The 12,067-nt window shown below is 35.0% G+C and overlaps 4 protein-coding genes across 8 annotated transcripts in view; 2 read left to right on the top strand and 2 right to left on the bottom strand.

Moving 5' to 3' along the window:
* The window catches only part of LOC123881104 (E3 ubiquitin-protein ligase HECW2), a 128,351-nt gene extending 125,417 nt beyond the window's left edge, over positions 1-2,934 (bottom strand). For 2 of the 5 annotated variants that reach the window (XM_045929677.1, XM_045929678.1), the window contains exons 1-2: positions 2,460-2,933; positions 214-669 (exon numbers count right to left, since the gene is read on the bottom strand). In XM_045929677.1, the coding sequence (XP_045785633.1) occupies positions 214-640 (427 nt within the window). In that variant the 5' untranslated portion in view covers positions 641-669; positions 2,460-2,933. Of the gene's footprint in view, positions 1-213; positions 670-2,459 lie in introns of all 5 variants that reach the window. The other 3 variants (XM_045929676.1, XM_045929675.1, XM_045929674.1) reach the window with 3 other exon arrangements.
* A 381-nt stretch (positions 2,935-3,315) lies between these two features.
* On the top strand, positions 3,316-5,519 carry LOC123881109. Its single transcript, XM_045929686.1, has 2 exons — positions 3,316-3,512; positions 3,627-5,519. The coding sequence occupies exons 1-2, from the start codon at positions 3,417-3,419 to the stop codon at positions 3,774-3,776; spliced, it is 246 nt and encodes an 81-aa protein (XP_045785642.1). The 5' UTR covers positions 3,316-3,416; the 3' UTR covers positions 3,777-5,519.
* A 239-nt stretch (positions 5,520-5,758) lies between these two features.
* Positions 5,759-8,936, top strand: LOC123881108. Its single transcript, XM_045929685.1, has 5 exons — positions 5,759-5,933; positions 6,819-6,955; positions 7,508-7,681; positions 8,222-8,376; positions 8,604-8,936. The coding sequence occupies exons 1-5, from the start codon at positions 5,834-5,836 to the stop codon at positions 8,647-8,649; spliced, it is 612 nt and encodes a 203-aa protein (XP_045785641.1). The 5' UTR covers positions 5,759-5,833; the 3' UTR covers positions 8,650-8,936.
* On the bottom strand, positions 8,579-11,827 carry LOC123881106 (transmembrane protein 201). Its single transcript, XM_045929683.1, has 5 exons — positions 11,518-11,827; positions 11,332-11,449; positions 11,046-11,239; positions 10,132-10,735; positions 8,579-10,050 (listed from the first exon to the last, which is right to left on the bottom strand). Exons 1-5 carry the CDS (start codon positions 11,607-11,609, stop codon positions 9,025-9,027), a joined length of 2,034 nt encoding a protein of 677 aa, XP_045785639.1. The 5' UTR covers positions 11,610-11,827; the 3' UTR covers positions 8,579-9,024.
* Between the last annotated feature and the right edge of the window lie 240 nt (positions 11,828-12,067).

Below are 12,067 nucleotides of genomic sequence, written 5' to 3'. Positions count from 1 at the left end.
TACTATAGAGACAGTTGATCAATTCACAAGGAATAAGTCTGTCAATGTTCGAAAAAACACTTTGATGTTTGTTTGCTAAACATTGAAACTGGTTTTATTCTAAAAATATTTCGCGTTTGCAAAGATGGGTAATTTGAGATCCCAAAACAAGCAAAAACAGTGTGTGTATCTACAAATCTGCTTTAAAACTAGGTAATAAAATAACCGGCATACCTGCATAACATAGCGCCACATAGTCCTTCGGAGTAGCAGTCCCTTCGAGCAGTTCCCATGACACTCGGAGACAGGAATCTTCCTTCGTCCACGTAAGCGTCCCTTTCGAACCTTTCCCTCCATACACATCTTGTTTCTCATCTACTTCGCTACTCAGACTTTCCTTATCATTTGTGGCACTTGTAACATTGGCACTGGCATTTGCTCCTGTCTTATCTAGTTTATCTACTTGATTTTGTTCTTCTGTCTTGTCTTGTTTTTCTATTCCGTTTTGTCTTTCCGTTTGGTCGAGTTCTGTCTTATCTTGTTCTTCTGTCTCGTCTTTAGCTCCTGTCTTGTCATCTCCTGTCAAATCTCTGATTTCCTCGCACTCTTTGTCCTCAGTTCGTTCACTTTCGGCGCAATCAACGTCATGTTCCTCTGACATGACTCAAAAAGCTACTCGAACATCGTTAACTGCAATTATTTTAAACGAAATGAATGAATTTTTACGCAATTTTCGTAACTATAATGCCGAATACTGAAACATTATTTTATTAAATTTGCTAAGAACTTTCAACAATGCGATAATCACAACAGTTCCGTCCGTCAAATCGTCTAAAAATACTATTGGCTAAAAATACTGAAGTACACAATTTTAGCAACACTTGATTAGATTTCATTAGATTATATTAGAGCAACACAACAATAGATTCATCCAATACCAACAATCATGAGTTCGGAATTATAATCAAAAAATTTCAAAATTCACAAATTATATCATTTGCACCCAACTTAATGGTGTTTCAATATTCGGCGATTTCACAATTTTTTTTACGCGAGTTTTAGGATCACGCACAACAGACGGAAACTTGTCCAGATGGAAGAACAAGTGTTAAATAAGTACACTATATATTTTTTTTGAGTTTTTAACAAGTTACAATGATACGAATGTGAATTAAAAAGAAAGCAGAACCAAATGAGAGCTAAAAACATTCGCCTAGCGAGAGACACTGAGGGGTGAGGTTAGGGGTACAGATGCGAAGCGACGTCGCGACGCCAGCCCGGCCGGCGCCAACAACCAACTGACGCCTAGTGCCGCCTATACAGACGTTAACTTAAACAATGACTTAAAACCAAATGCACTGGGAAATTATAATGGCAGACAAGACTATTGTATGGAGATTAATTTTAGCACTTACTTAGCCGCTATTTTTTATGATGACTAACTAAAATAATGAATTAAGTAAAAATGTACCTATGTAAGAGGGTGACCAGATCCAACATGAAGATTTCTAGACAAAAAAAATATTCAGATTTTTTCAGTCATTCAATTCTAAGTATACAGTTTTTCCTTTATTAGTAGGTAAAATAAAATATATTTTTTTGAAGAATACATAATGAAGTAAAAAATACTCATCTTCCCCTTTTTCCCCTAGCAAAAAATCTGCTAAAATAAAGCAGGGGCTAGTGATTGATGTTTTATATTTTCAGATTGCAGTCTGCTCTGTGACCATTGAGCTATTGAGACTTCTATATTATTCAGCTAACTAAAATACCTTCCAATTCTTCATGTTTCCGAAATACCAAATTAATTGATATAGATTCCTGTATAAGGAACAAAATTTTGTCCAGAAAAATTCTTGTTGTCTGGTAACCTTAATACTTGAGTTAACTAACAAGTAACTAACTAACAATGCGGACTATAAAGCCATTATTTGTTATAAAAAGTTAAGGAAACAACTAACTTAATTAACTAGCATAAAAATGACTAAAATGGACACAAATCTACAGTTAACCCATTAAAACTTTGTTTTATGACATTTTTTCAATTTACCATTGTCTCATAAAAATAGAATTCTTCTCATCTACTTAAGTAATTATACCTGAATGGCGGATCACTGATGGCATACAATAAAAATAAAAATTGATTAAAAAAGAATTTGTGAATAATCATCCTTTACCCACTAAATATTATGATGTTATACCTAAGTAATAGTTTGTGTGCTTATTGTATTGTGCACCATAAAAAACCACTGGTGTGATCTATGGGCGTGATAAAGCCCAACTAAGAGGAATTGCCTGAACAAAGTTAACAGGTATTGTGTCGTGGACAGACTTAAATGATATTCAATGTGAGTATTGGAATTTGACTACAGGCTTTCAAGCTGCAAATTTTATTGTGTTAATTTTCATAAGAAATAGATCAAAATTTACTGTATAGTAGGTTCAAGATAGACTATATTAATCAATAATTTATACATCACCTCACAACACTTGTTTTTTTAATCTTTGAAGTTCCTCAATGTCGCAAGTAATCAAGAATCGTGAATGAAAGGAGGATGTGAACTTAAATTAAATAAGGATCATTAGTTCATTACCTACTTCACAATGAAAAGGACTATGGGGAGGAATAAATTAAGTAAAAAGTGAAGAAAAGAATTATTTATGCGATATTTCAAGTATTACACGATTTTTTAAAGAACATTTATGTTAGGATCAATAATTTTGTCAAAAACTAAATAAAAACAACAAGACTGGCTGGAAATGAAGTGAAAATTGCTGTATTACGTGGATTTTTCTGAACTAAATTATAAGCCAATTAAATCACATACACTCTTCCACCAATTGTTTAAATTATTATTTCACTATTAACACATTTTAGGATATATTTCTTCGATTTCAAAATTATTTCAAAAAATCTTTCTTCTAATCTCTGCAGTTTGCTCACTTCACTTGACAATGACAATTGACATCGAGCGAACAGGGATGCGTCAATAGTATGTGCCAACCAATCAAATATCGTACCAAACCTGCAAGAAGTTTAGGATTGGTCATAAATTTCGCGTCTGCTGTACTGCAGATGACAAGTTACTTTGAACTTGACATTCTACAGTCAAACGTCAAAGTCATATAACCAAATGTTTTGAATTTTTACTTTACGAAATTAACAGTAGTTTTTGAAGGTCAAGTGATTTATGTGAAAATTACAAATAATTGTTTTAATAATTGAGATATATTAGTTAAGTTGTTTCAGAATCAGAATCATGTTTCAAAAAGCATTTATTATAACAATATTTCAGAACGTAGATGTATACTGTCATATCAAATGTCACTGTCAGTGAAAAATTGTGAAATGCGAAGCCTCTGTCGTTGTATAGTAGTGTAAATAATATTCCTGAATAAAAAATAAAGCACCAATCTAAACCAAAATTTTGAATAAAATGGAATCAATGCCATCAGACGCTGAGTCGAATGTCAGTGGGTTTATTCGTTACAGCGACGAAAAGTTCAAACATCTTTATAAATCTATGATTCAGGTATTTATATGGTATATTTTATTATATTATATGTATACTATATTTGTCTATTTCTATTATAGTTTTTTTTTTAATTAAAAAGTTTAAACTGTTCTATTTCTTTATTATTTTAAGAACATGGAAATAATAAACCAGGACATCATGCAAGTAGAGAAGAACATGAAGAACATCGTCCAACAAGCTGGCCCATTGGAGAGCCAGCTATCTGCCCTGTTGCAAACACTGCCCAAGCCTAACCTTGCCCTGCCAATGGAGACTGAATGAAAACAAATTAATAATCTAAATGTTGGATAGAAGCAGGCTTTATTTTGCAAAGTCCTTGATACACAAGTAATAACAAACTTAATTATCTATAAACAGCAGTGTGAACTATGCACTGCCCACCTATTCTGCTGTCCAAATTGTAACAGCTGTAAGGTCTATAGCAGTTTAAATCATAACTTATTGATAAAAAATGTTGGAATATTCAAAATTTTCTTTTGGTGGAAGCTTCTAAAAATGAATGCTGTTTTTAGCTAGCCAATGTTTCTAGTTAGGTTTTAGTTTAGTCCCATATAGCATTCTTCTTTAAAAACATCACATTTGAAACTTCCTGCATTTTTTGGAGACAACCCAAAAAATAGTTTTTGCAATGTACCTTTTATGAGCTCTTATAATGTTTTAGTAAAATTAGCATAATATTGCACCCTCAGTAATAGCACAGAATATAGATATACTTGGGTACAGTGATTCATAAAGACTACAGACAAACCTGCTAACTTTGCCTGCTGATTTTTCTTTGGTATTTTGTCTGCACATGTATAGTGTCCCTTTTACATTATTTCAAAATGTCATTGTGTGTGTAACACTCACACTTAGATTTATTTTATCTCTAGCTCAAGACAAGACAAGATTCCTCCATGTATGTGTTGTGTACCGAAGTATAATATATTCAACACATTGTCAATACATTTCAAGCCTTACATAATATTATGTTAGCCACACACTATCAAGCCTCAAGCCGGCGTTTCATGGTTGTGGCAAACAACAAACAGCAAAGCATCGACAAATACCATAGATGGCTTCCCTGCCTTTCGGAACTCTCCAAAGTATTAACAAGCATACACAAACACCCAACCATGTTGCTGTTTGATGTTTGTCACAAGCGTCTGGCACAGCTTCATAAAAATTGGGCAATACACTTGATAATGTGTGTCGGGCATTTATATGCCATTTACCAATGTGATTCCAGCCTTACTCGTATTACATAACATTGTGTTCAGTATAATATAACATTTTACTAATCAAAAGTATATTTAAATATACATAGTAATATAGTATTATGCTGTTTTTAAATTGATGCACATCATATATTGTAATTTGTGATAGACATTTAGGCCCTACCTCCACCAACGAGGGCAATTATCGTTGCCATTCTCATTGCCATTCGCACGTCTGTGGAGATTGCGCCTTAGGCATTGCATTTCAGTCTATATGAAGTGCACATATTAGCCTAAGCATGGTGTTGTAAAGCACTGCCAATATTTGAAAAAAAAAAATTGGTTTACTGACGATAGTTGAACGTGACAACAAAGGCCGATTGTGCTTCTTTGTCGCTCGTTCCGCGCTCTCGCTTGCACTTCAAGCCTTACATGGAACGCCTCAGAGCGAGGTAACGCCGCATGAGTCATGTTTTTTCGTGCGTGCAGCCTGCTCTATCGAATTATAAGACGTTGTCACGTCAAAATCTCAATTACTGTGTGATTGGTAGGTACAGTAAAAAAATGCAATCATTTAGTTATTATTTTGTTGTAATAATAAAAATGTATAGTTTTAATTTATTTTCGTAAGTAGGTTTAAAGTTGATACTCTATAATATTTAAATTGTTATTATTTTACTGTCTTCTATTTTTATTAATATTAAATTTTATGCTGAGTAGGTATGTTCCTTTAATAATATCTAACAGCAAATCATACAAACGCTATTGCATGATATTATCATTGTATAAAATAAAGCAGTGCATAAGCTATGGTGATTTTATTTACTTTCCGGGGGTTAAAGTTGTATGTTTGTCATTTTAATAATATCCTCCGTGGAGATAAATGTCAAAAATGTTTTTGTATAGGTACTCCTCGGTGGTACTCTTGTACTCCTTAATCTAAGGTTTCTGTTTTTATGGTAGGTATTTACCTACTTTTTATCATCGATTTGATAGATAACGTCAATGGTATTTACCTTGTCTATGTTAGCATTTTGACAGATTTTGACAAAGTACCTACCTCAAACAATCCAAAATATAAACATTTTTGTACCACAGTTTTTTTTAACTTATTTTATAACTATGACTACAATAAGCACGAGGGCGAAGTCCCCAACACGCGCTGAGGCAATTGCCAGGGCTCTTAGACCTGGCCCCGTCTATTGCACTGGAGTACTTCTAGGCAGGTACCTTAATTTTTGTTTCATACCTCAACCGAGACTAGGTCAGCGAAATACATGATGGGTAGAGCCATAGATCGCAAAGTCACAAACCGAAAGAGCTCGATATTATTTTACCTACTCTTTAGAGCTCGAGCAGTAGGTACTAGGTACCTACCTTACTCACAACCTGCACGGGGAAGCTGGAAGAAATCTCTGTTTAGAGATAAGCATTTCCTATGTACATAGCTTAATTTATCTTAACTTTGTAACTACAATTTTGGTACTTACATGAAAAATAAATATAAATATATACCACCAATCGATTTGGCAATCTTTCCCTAACGTCAACATTATCTAAATCTCACTCTCACTCTTGAGAAGACAGGTAGGTATCTAGAGCATACACACTCTAAAATACATCCCGAAGACGAAGGTAGTAGGATACAAGGGACCTCAGTCTCTGGATGACATGTATCGTAGGTATCACAGGTAGGTATTAATAGAATCGAGTAGATGATGATTACTTAAGTATAGAAAGATGCCTGACCACGAATAAATCTTGTAAGTTTGGATGAAGGGGAACTTATCTCAGGAACTAATTATCAAATTTTCTGAGCTAGGCTATGCTATACTTTTACCTATATGAGATATACGGACGAAGTTGAGGTGTTGAGGGCAAAAGCTAGTAGTTAGGTACCTACCTATAGGTATAATAATAATTATAGTTAGATATATCCTCGTCGCTCGCATCCTAGCTAGCCCCTTGGATCACAAAACAAAAGCTTTCATCAAAGTTGAGACCTTACCGACCTACTCTCGGCAGAACTGTGAGAAAAGATGATAGGTGTGGTAACTAATAAGATATTTGAGTGGTTAAAGATGTAAACACATCTTTTTTCCTTAAGGAAATTGGGTTGAGGACCGAATTGAGTGCCCCAAAGGTGGTACGCTTTATTTTCCACCCAAAGAGGAGATCGATGTGAAATTAAAACCAGAATCAAGACAACCGGATTTCCGGTTAAATAAATTAAATGGTTTGCAGGTAGTTAGATACTTATTACATACCTACATTATTTACCTAGATACTCGAGATAAGATTAGTTAATTAAGTACCTACTTATCAAATAACTACACTTATCTTCCTAACAGTTACCACCACACTCGTTATGAAGTGTTTAATTAAGTAGGTACATGGATAGATAGGTAAGTTAACACTCATCATGATCAACCCTTCACCGACTTGCTACTGAGAACGGACCTTCTCTTAGAATGAGAAGGGTCTAAAGCCATAGTCTGCCACCTTTGACAACATTATGGAGAATTCTCAGACATGCAGATTTCCTCACGATGTTTTCTTTCACCGTTAAAGCAAGTGATATTTTAATTACTTAAAACGCACATAACTCTGAAAAGTTAGAGATGCGTGCCCGGAATCGAACCAACGACCTCCCGAATAGACTTACCCACTAGACTATCGCCGCTCTTCTCTAGTCCCCAAAGTTTAGGGTGGTCCAGGGGAAACATCTACTAGCAAATATCCAAGATGTTCCTAAATACACGGATCTTTATGGAAATATGCGAAAACCCATTCTAGGGCAATGTGAACGCTATAATCCGTCACGATAGCCACGACGACTGCGGCAACTTCGCCACTACCTCCGACGTGGTCTACAACCATCTGCCTAAACCGCTGTGTGGACCCATCCAACGCTATTACAGACGCAGCAAACACCAGTTCTACCCGCAGCCAGACCTTATGAAATGCTTCGTAAGTGTTACCTAAGTGTACCTACCTAACAGACTAAAATCCAAGTTTTTAGGGGTGCTTGCCTAATGAAACTAATAGATAATTTTACGTTACCGTACCTAAGATTTTTCAATGCACTTATTAATCAGTGATGCGTTTGAAACGTGTCTGAAACTAATTGCGACATGTGAAACTTGTTTCATTAAAGACAATATAGGCAAAGCACCAAACTGAATTTAAAGTAGTTACCTAACATAAGTTGCAGTTTCATCAGCACAGAACAGAGCCCTAGGCGGAGGCGTTCATCACTGAGTTGCGTCGTCTGTTCGAGGACTCACGATCTCGAGTGTATAGCTTAGTCACTACTCACTAGCCGCAGGCACTTCTTTAGGTAGGTACTCATGTACCGCACGACATAAACGCCAAAGACCGCACCTAAGTATTTTGTGGAGATTGTTGAAATCTACGGGTATTCATCCAGTAGTGGACGTCTATTGGATGAGACGATGATGCTTATTAGGTAGGTACCTTCTCTACACAAAACCAAATTTTCTTTTCAAGGGCAACGTAACAGAATGGGGTCTGAAGAAATTTATGGAACACGAGTGGAAGTGTACCGATGTGTCAGACTATTCGTCGACCTTGTATGAAGACACCTACGTGCCGCCGAGGCCTCATCAGTACTTGCAGCGGTGCGAAAGAAAAGCGAGGAATTCGTTAGTCGACAGTTTCATTATTCTTCAGCATAGATTCCATAAAGATTCCCTGGCGCAGTGGCCTTAGAAGTGGGATGTACTGGTTTTGATTCTGGAATCCGGCAGATTATAATTTCTAAATTATCTCTGGTCTAACCCTATCTTTAAATTAGTGGAATAGAGAAACGCGTACTTTTCATGCCAGATGAATTAAACAAATTAATTGATGTCTATATCTTTTATTTCAGGAGCTTCACAAAAAGTTTTCGCTACAAGATGGCAAAATCAAAATAATGATAACATCAAGAATCATTTTTCTTTACTTTTTGCAAAAATTACTAGTCTTTAAATATCACATTTTGTTCGAGAAAGGACAGTGACGTCCGTGTAAAAATTGTAACAATACAATAATTCTTAATGCTTTCATATAATATGGCCGTCACTCGGCCCAACAAGAGATCAGCAGATACACTTACAGCTAGGTTCACTCATCCATTACAACTAATAATAACCGCTTACAACTAATGAAAGTGATATAATATAACTTAACAAAGTATCCTTATGATAATGGCAGTTCCTGACACAGTAGTAAAAAATTAACAATCAAAGAATAAAAGTGTTAGAATGAATAAAAAAGATACTATGCCAATCTGACTAGCAGTTGAGCATTTAGCGAGACACGAAATGGTCTTGAGGCAGCTTGATCAGTCGGGACCCAATAGGGGCTTTGAACATACTGCGCGGCGCGAACTGCTGGTGTGCGAACACATTCTGAGATACGAAAGTTTGCTGAGCTAATCTCGGCTGAGGTATTTGTACGTGGCTATTGTACTGCATTTGAGGATACACGGGCGAGCTTACCGGCGCGAATAATGAAGGATTTTGATTATAATTATTCATGTTGCAGTTTTGGAATCGGTCGAATAGCGTATGCTTATCGGGCTCCCCGCAAACGGACTCCTCTCGAGACGAAGGCTGAGAGAAAATATTACGTTGATTCAAACTAGACGCCTGAGACTCAAAGCCCGAACTTTGACTAGACGAGCGACTCCCGTTTACGTTAAATATAATTTGGCGCTCCCCCTCAGTGCCCCAGTAGCCGCCCGCCACCCAGGAAGTGCTGTGGCCGAGCTTGCTGGGCGATATGACGGGTCTCGATCGGTTCATAGGCGTCGGAACGACGAAAGGCGACGCCGTGAATTTACGCAACGCAAAAACGGGATTGCTTTTCAAGCTCTTCTTTTTAGGACTACTTATACACAGTAAACTTATGCTCTCATCTAACTCGGAGTCCGAGTCGTCGATCTTCTGGTATTGATTGAAATTCGGTTTTATGAAAACTGAATCAGGTTTTGGGCTAGTTGCAACAGAGTTTACAGTAAATGTTGAATTGAGTTTGGGTTTGCTCCACAATGAATCGTTGCGGGGGGTGAATGATCGACCGTTCACAAGACTATGGTTCACTAAGCTGGCAGTTTCGTTGGATGAATCAGTAAAGTTGTGCAGGCCAAACTTGCTGAGTGACACGTCGCTGTCCGTATCCAAAGATGTATCTTCTTCATCAAAAAGTTTTTTTGGCGCACCACTCGCAAAATTCTTCAATTTCTTTGGCGTAATATTTTTTCTTGTAACATGTATAACAGTCTTGTTATTTAAATGTCTATAGACAAGCAACACTGCCAGTGTACAAGATAACTGAAACAAATCAAATTTATTGGTGAGCGTTTATAAAAAAAATACTTTGGATTTATCTTAGTCTATTATTTATGTACTTACTTTTATTAAGCTCATAATTAATGGGTCTGCAGTCACATAACCTTGTGCTATTGCAGTCAGTATAAAAACAGACCAGAACAAGTCAGTTAGTGTACAATATTGTGCTTTGTTTATATTCCAAATATGTCCTATAATCTGTATGATACATGCAACACCTCCTAATGCTTTCTGCATTAAATCGTCGAGTCCAATAAAGCTTGTAAATATCTCTATATCTATATTATAAATGTCAATATGTTGATCTTCTAGTGACGGGAATGTAAGTAAGGTCTTCATTTTAACAATAGAAAAAATTCGTTCTACAAGACTCTCAATAATATCTTTAACATTATGTATTGTGTTTGATAAATTCTTGTGTTTCGAAGCATTTCCGTGGCATTCAATTACTACCAAAACTAGTAAAATTATTGCTATTAACCTAGATGTACTATTTATTACATTCTTTACTAGTTTACTTTGTTTTTGGATCTTTTCATGATTTTTATCTGAAGTCCTTGTTTCTAATAATTTAGAACCTAACAAAGAGACTTTTTCCTTATGAAGTTTCTTTTGCAAAAATTTTTCACATGGACTGCATAATTTGTATGCCTTTTCTAACTGTGTTCTGAAAAAAACATTACAATATATTAGGCACAATCATAAATAAATAATAAAAATAATTAGTGTTGGATATAATTAACATGACAGAATTGATAAAATTTTCCTGTTATGTTTTGATAGCAAATTAAGCCAAGTCAAACAAATGTTAAACTTAATAATTTATACAAACAAGTTGTTTCAGATAAGTACAATATCTATAAAAATATTTGGTTATCATTAATTATGATTTTATAAATATTAAATCAGTCTTCCATGTTTCTATCTAATCAGCCTACAAATTAATTATTTTATTTTAATGAAATAAATAACAATACCTGTAAGAGTCAATTTCTTCATAATATTTTTTCTCATTCATGGGCACAAAATTCGCTAGTTGTGTCACCTTGAGCTGTTGATTAATATTACACATTCTGCAGAGACCATTTTTGGATGGGCTTCTTTGGAATAACTTGGGACTATTTGAAACTTGTTCAATGTTTGCACATAGCACTCTGTTGTAGTCACCGTCCTAAAATATACATTTATGATCAGTTACATGAATCAGAACGTTTTTTACTGTTTTTTTTTTATGTAACGTGAACGTTAAGAAAAAAAAGGTACCTTCGTAAACCCGTTGTACTGGTCGCATTTGGGGCACGTCCAACAGTTACTATCAATGTACTTCACCCAAATATTGCTGTTGCAAAACCAACAGTTTACTCTCCAAGGTAGAGACGACCTGGAAAAAATTATATTTAGTAAAATCACTACAACGGCGGGAAAGTATTATAACCTTACATCACTTACCGTAAACTGGAAATTAGTTTCCACAATAACAAAGCGCACAGGATGGCTGGTATAGTTAACAGTGTTGACTCCATAAATTGAGAAAGTTTCATTTTTGGTCAGTTTTGTCAAATAATTTACAAATTCATATTTTATTTCTTAACCTAAAATACACGAAACCCGGCCACCCACCATCACCATTACAGATTAAAAAGTTGTTAAAATATGACTATAATATTATTATAAACCAATGATCTACTACATTAAAAATAGATTCGTATATGATGAAATAATTAATTTTCATGTATTTTTATGTACAAAATAAGTTTAAATTATATATGAATTTTATAAATCCAAAAAGATAGCAGTTCTAGATAATAAATTACTTTACTCTATGATCTAATCTTGTTATTTGTCAAATTGACAAATATTAATCAGTGTTTCCACTTTTCGGATGTTTTTATTTACCCTATTTTAAGGTAAAATGATAATCAGGTACTGTTTTGGTTAATTTTTATGGTAATTTGGAGTAAATTTTTTGGTGGTAATGCTGTTATGCTGGTGTAAACTT

This window comes from Maniola jurtina, chromosome 3 (assembly GCF_905333055.1).
Source record: "Maniola jurtina chromosome 3, ilManJurt1.1, whole genome shotgun sequence".
Taxonomy (NCBI): domain Eukaryota; kingdom Metazoa; phylum Arthropoda; class Insecta; order Lepidoptera; family Nymphalidae; genus Maniola; species Maniola jurtina.
Note: the sequence above shows the minus strand (reverse complement) of the source record. Positions and strands in the feature narration are given on the sequence as shown.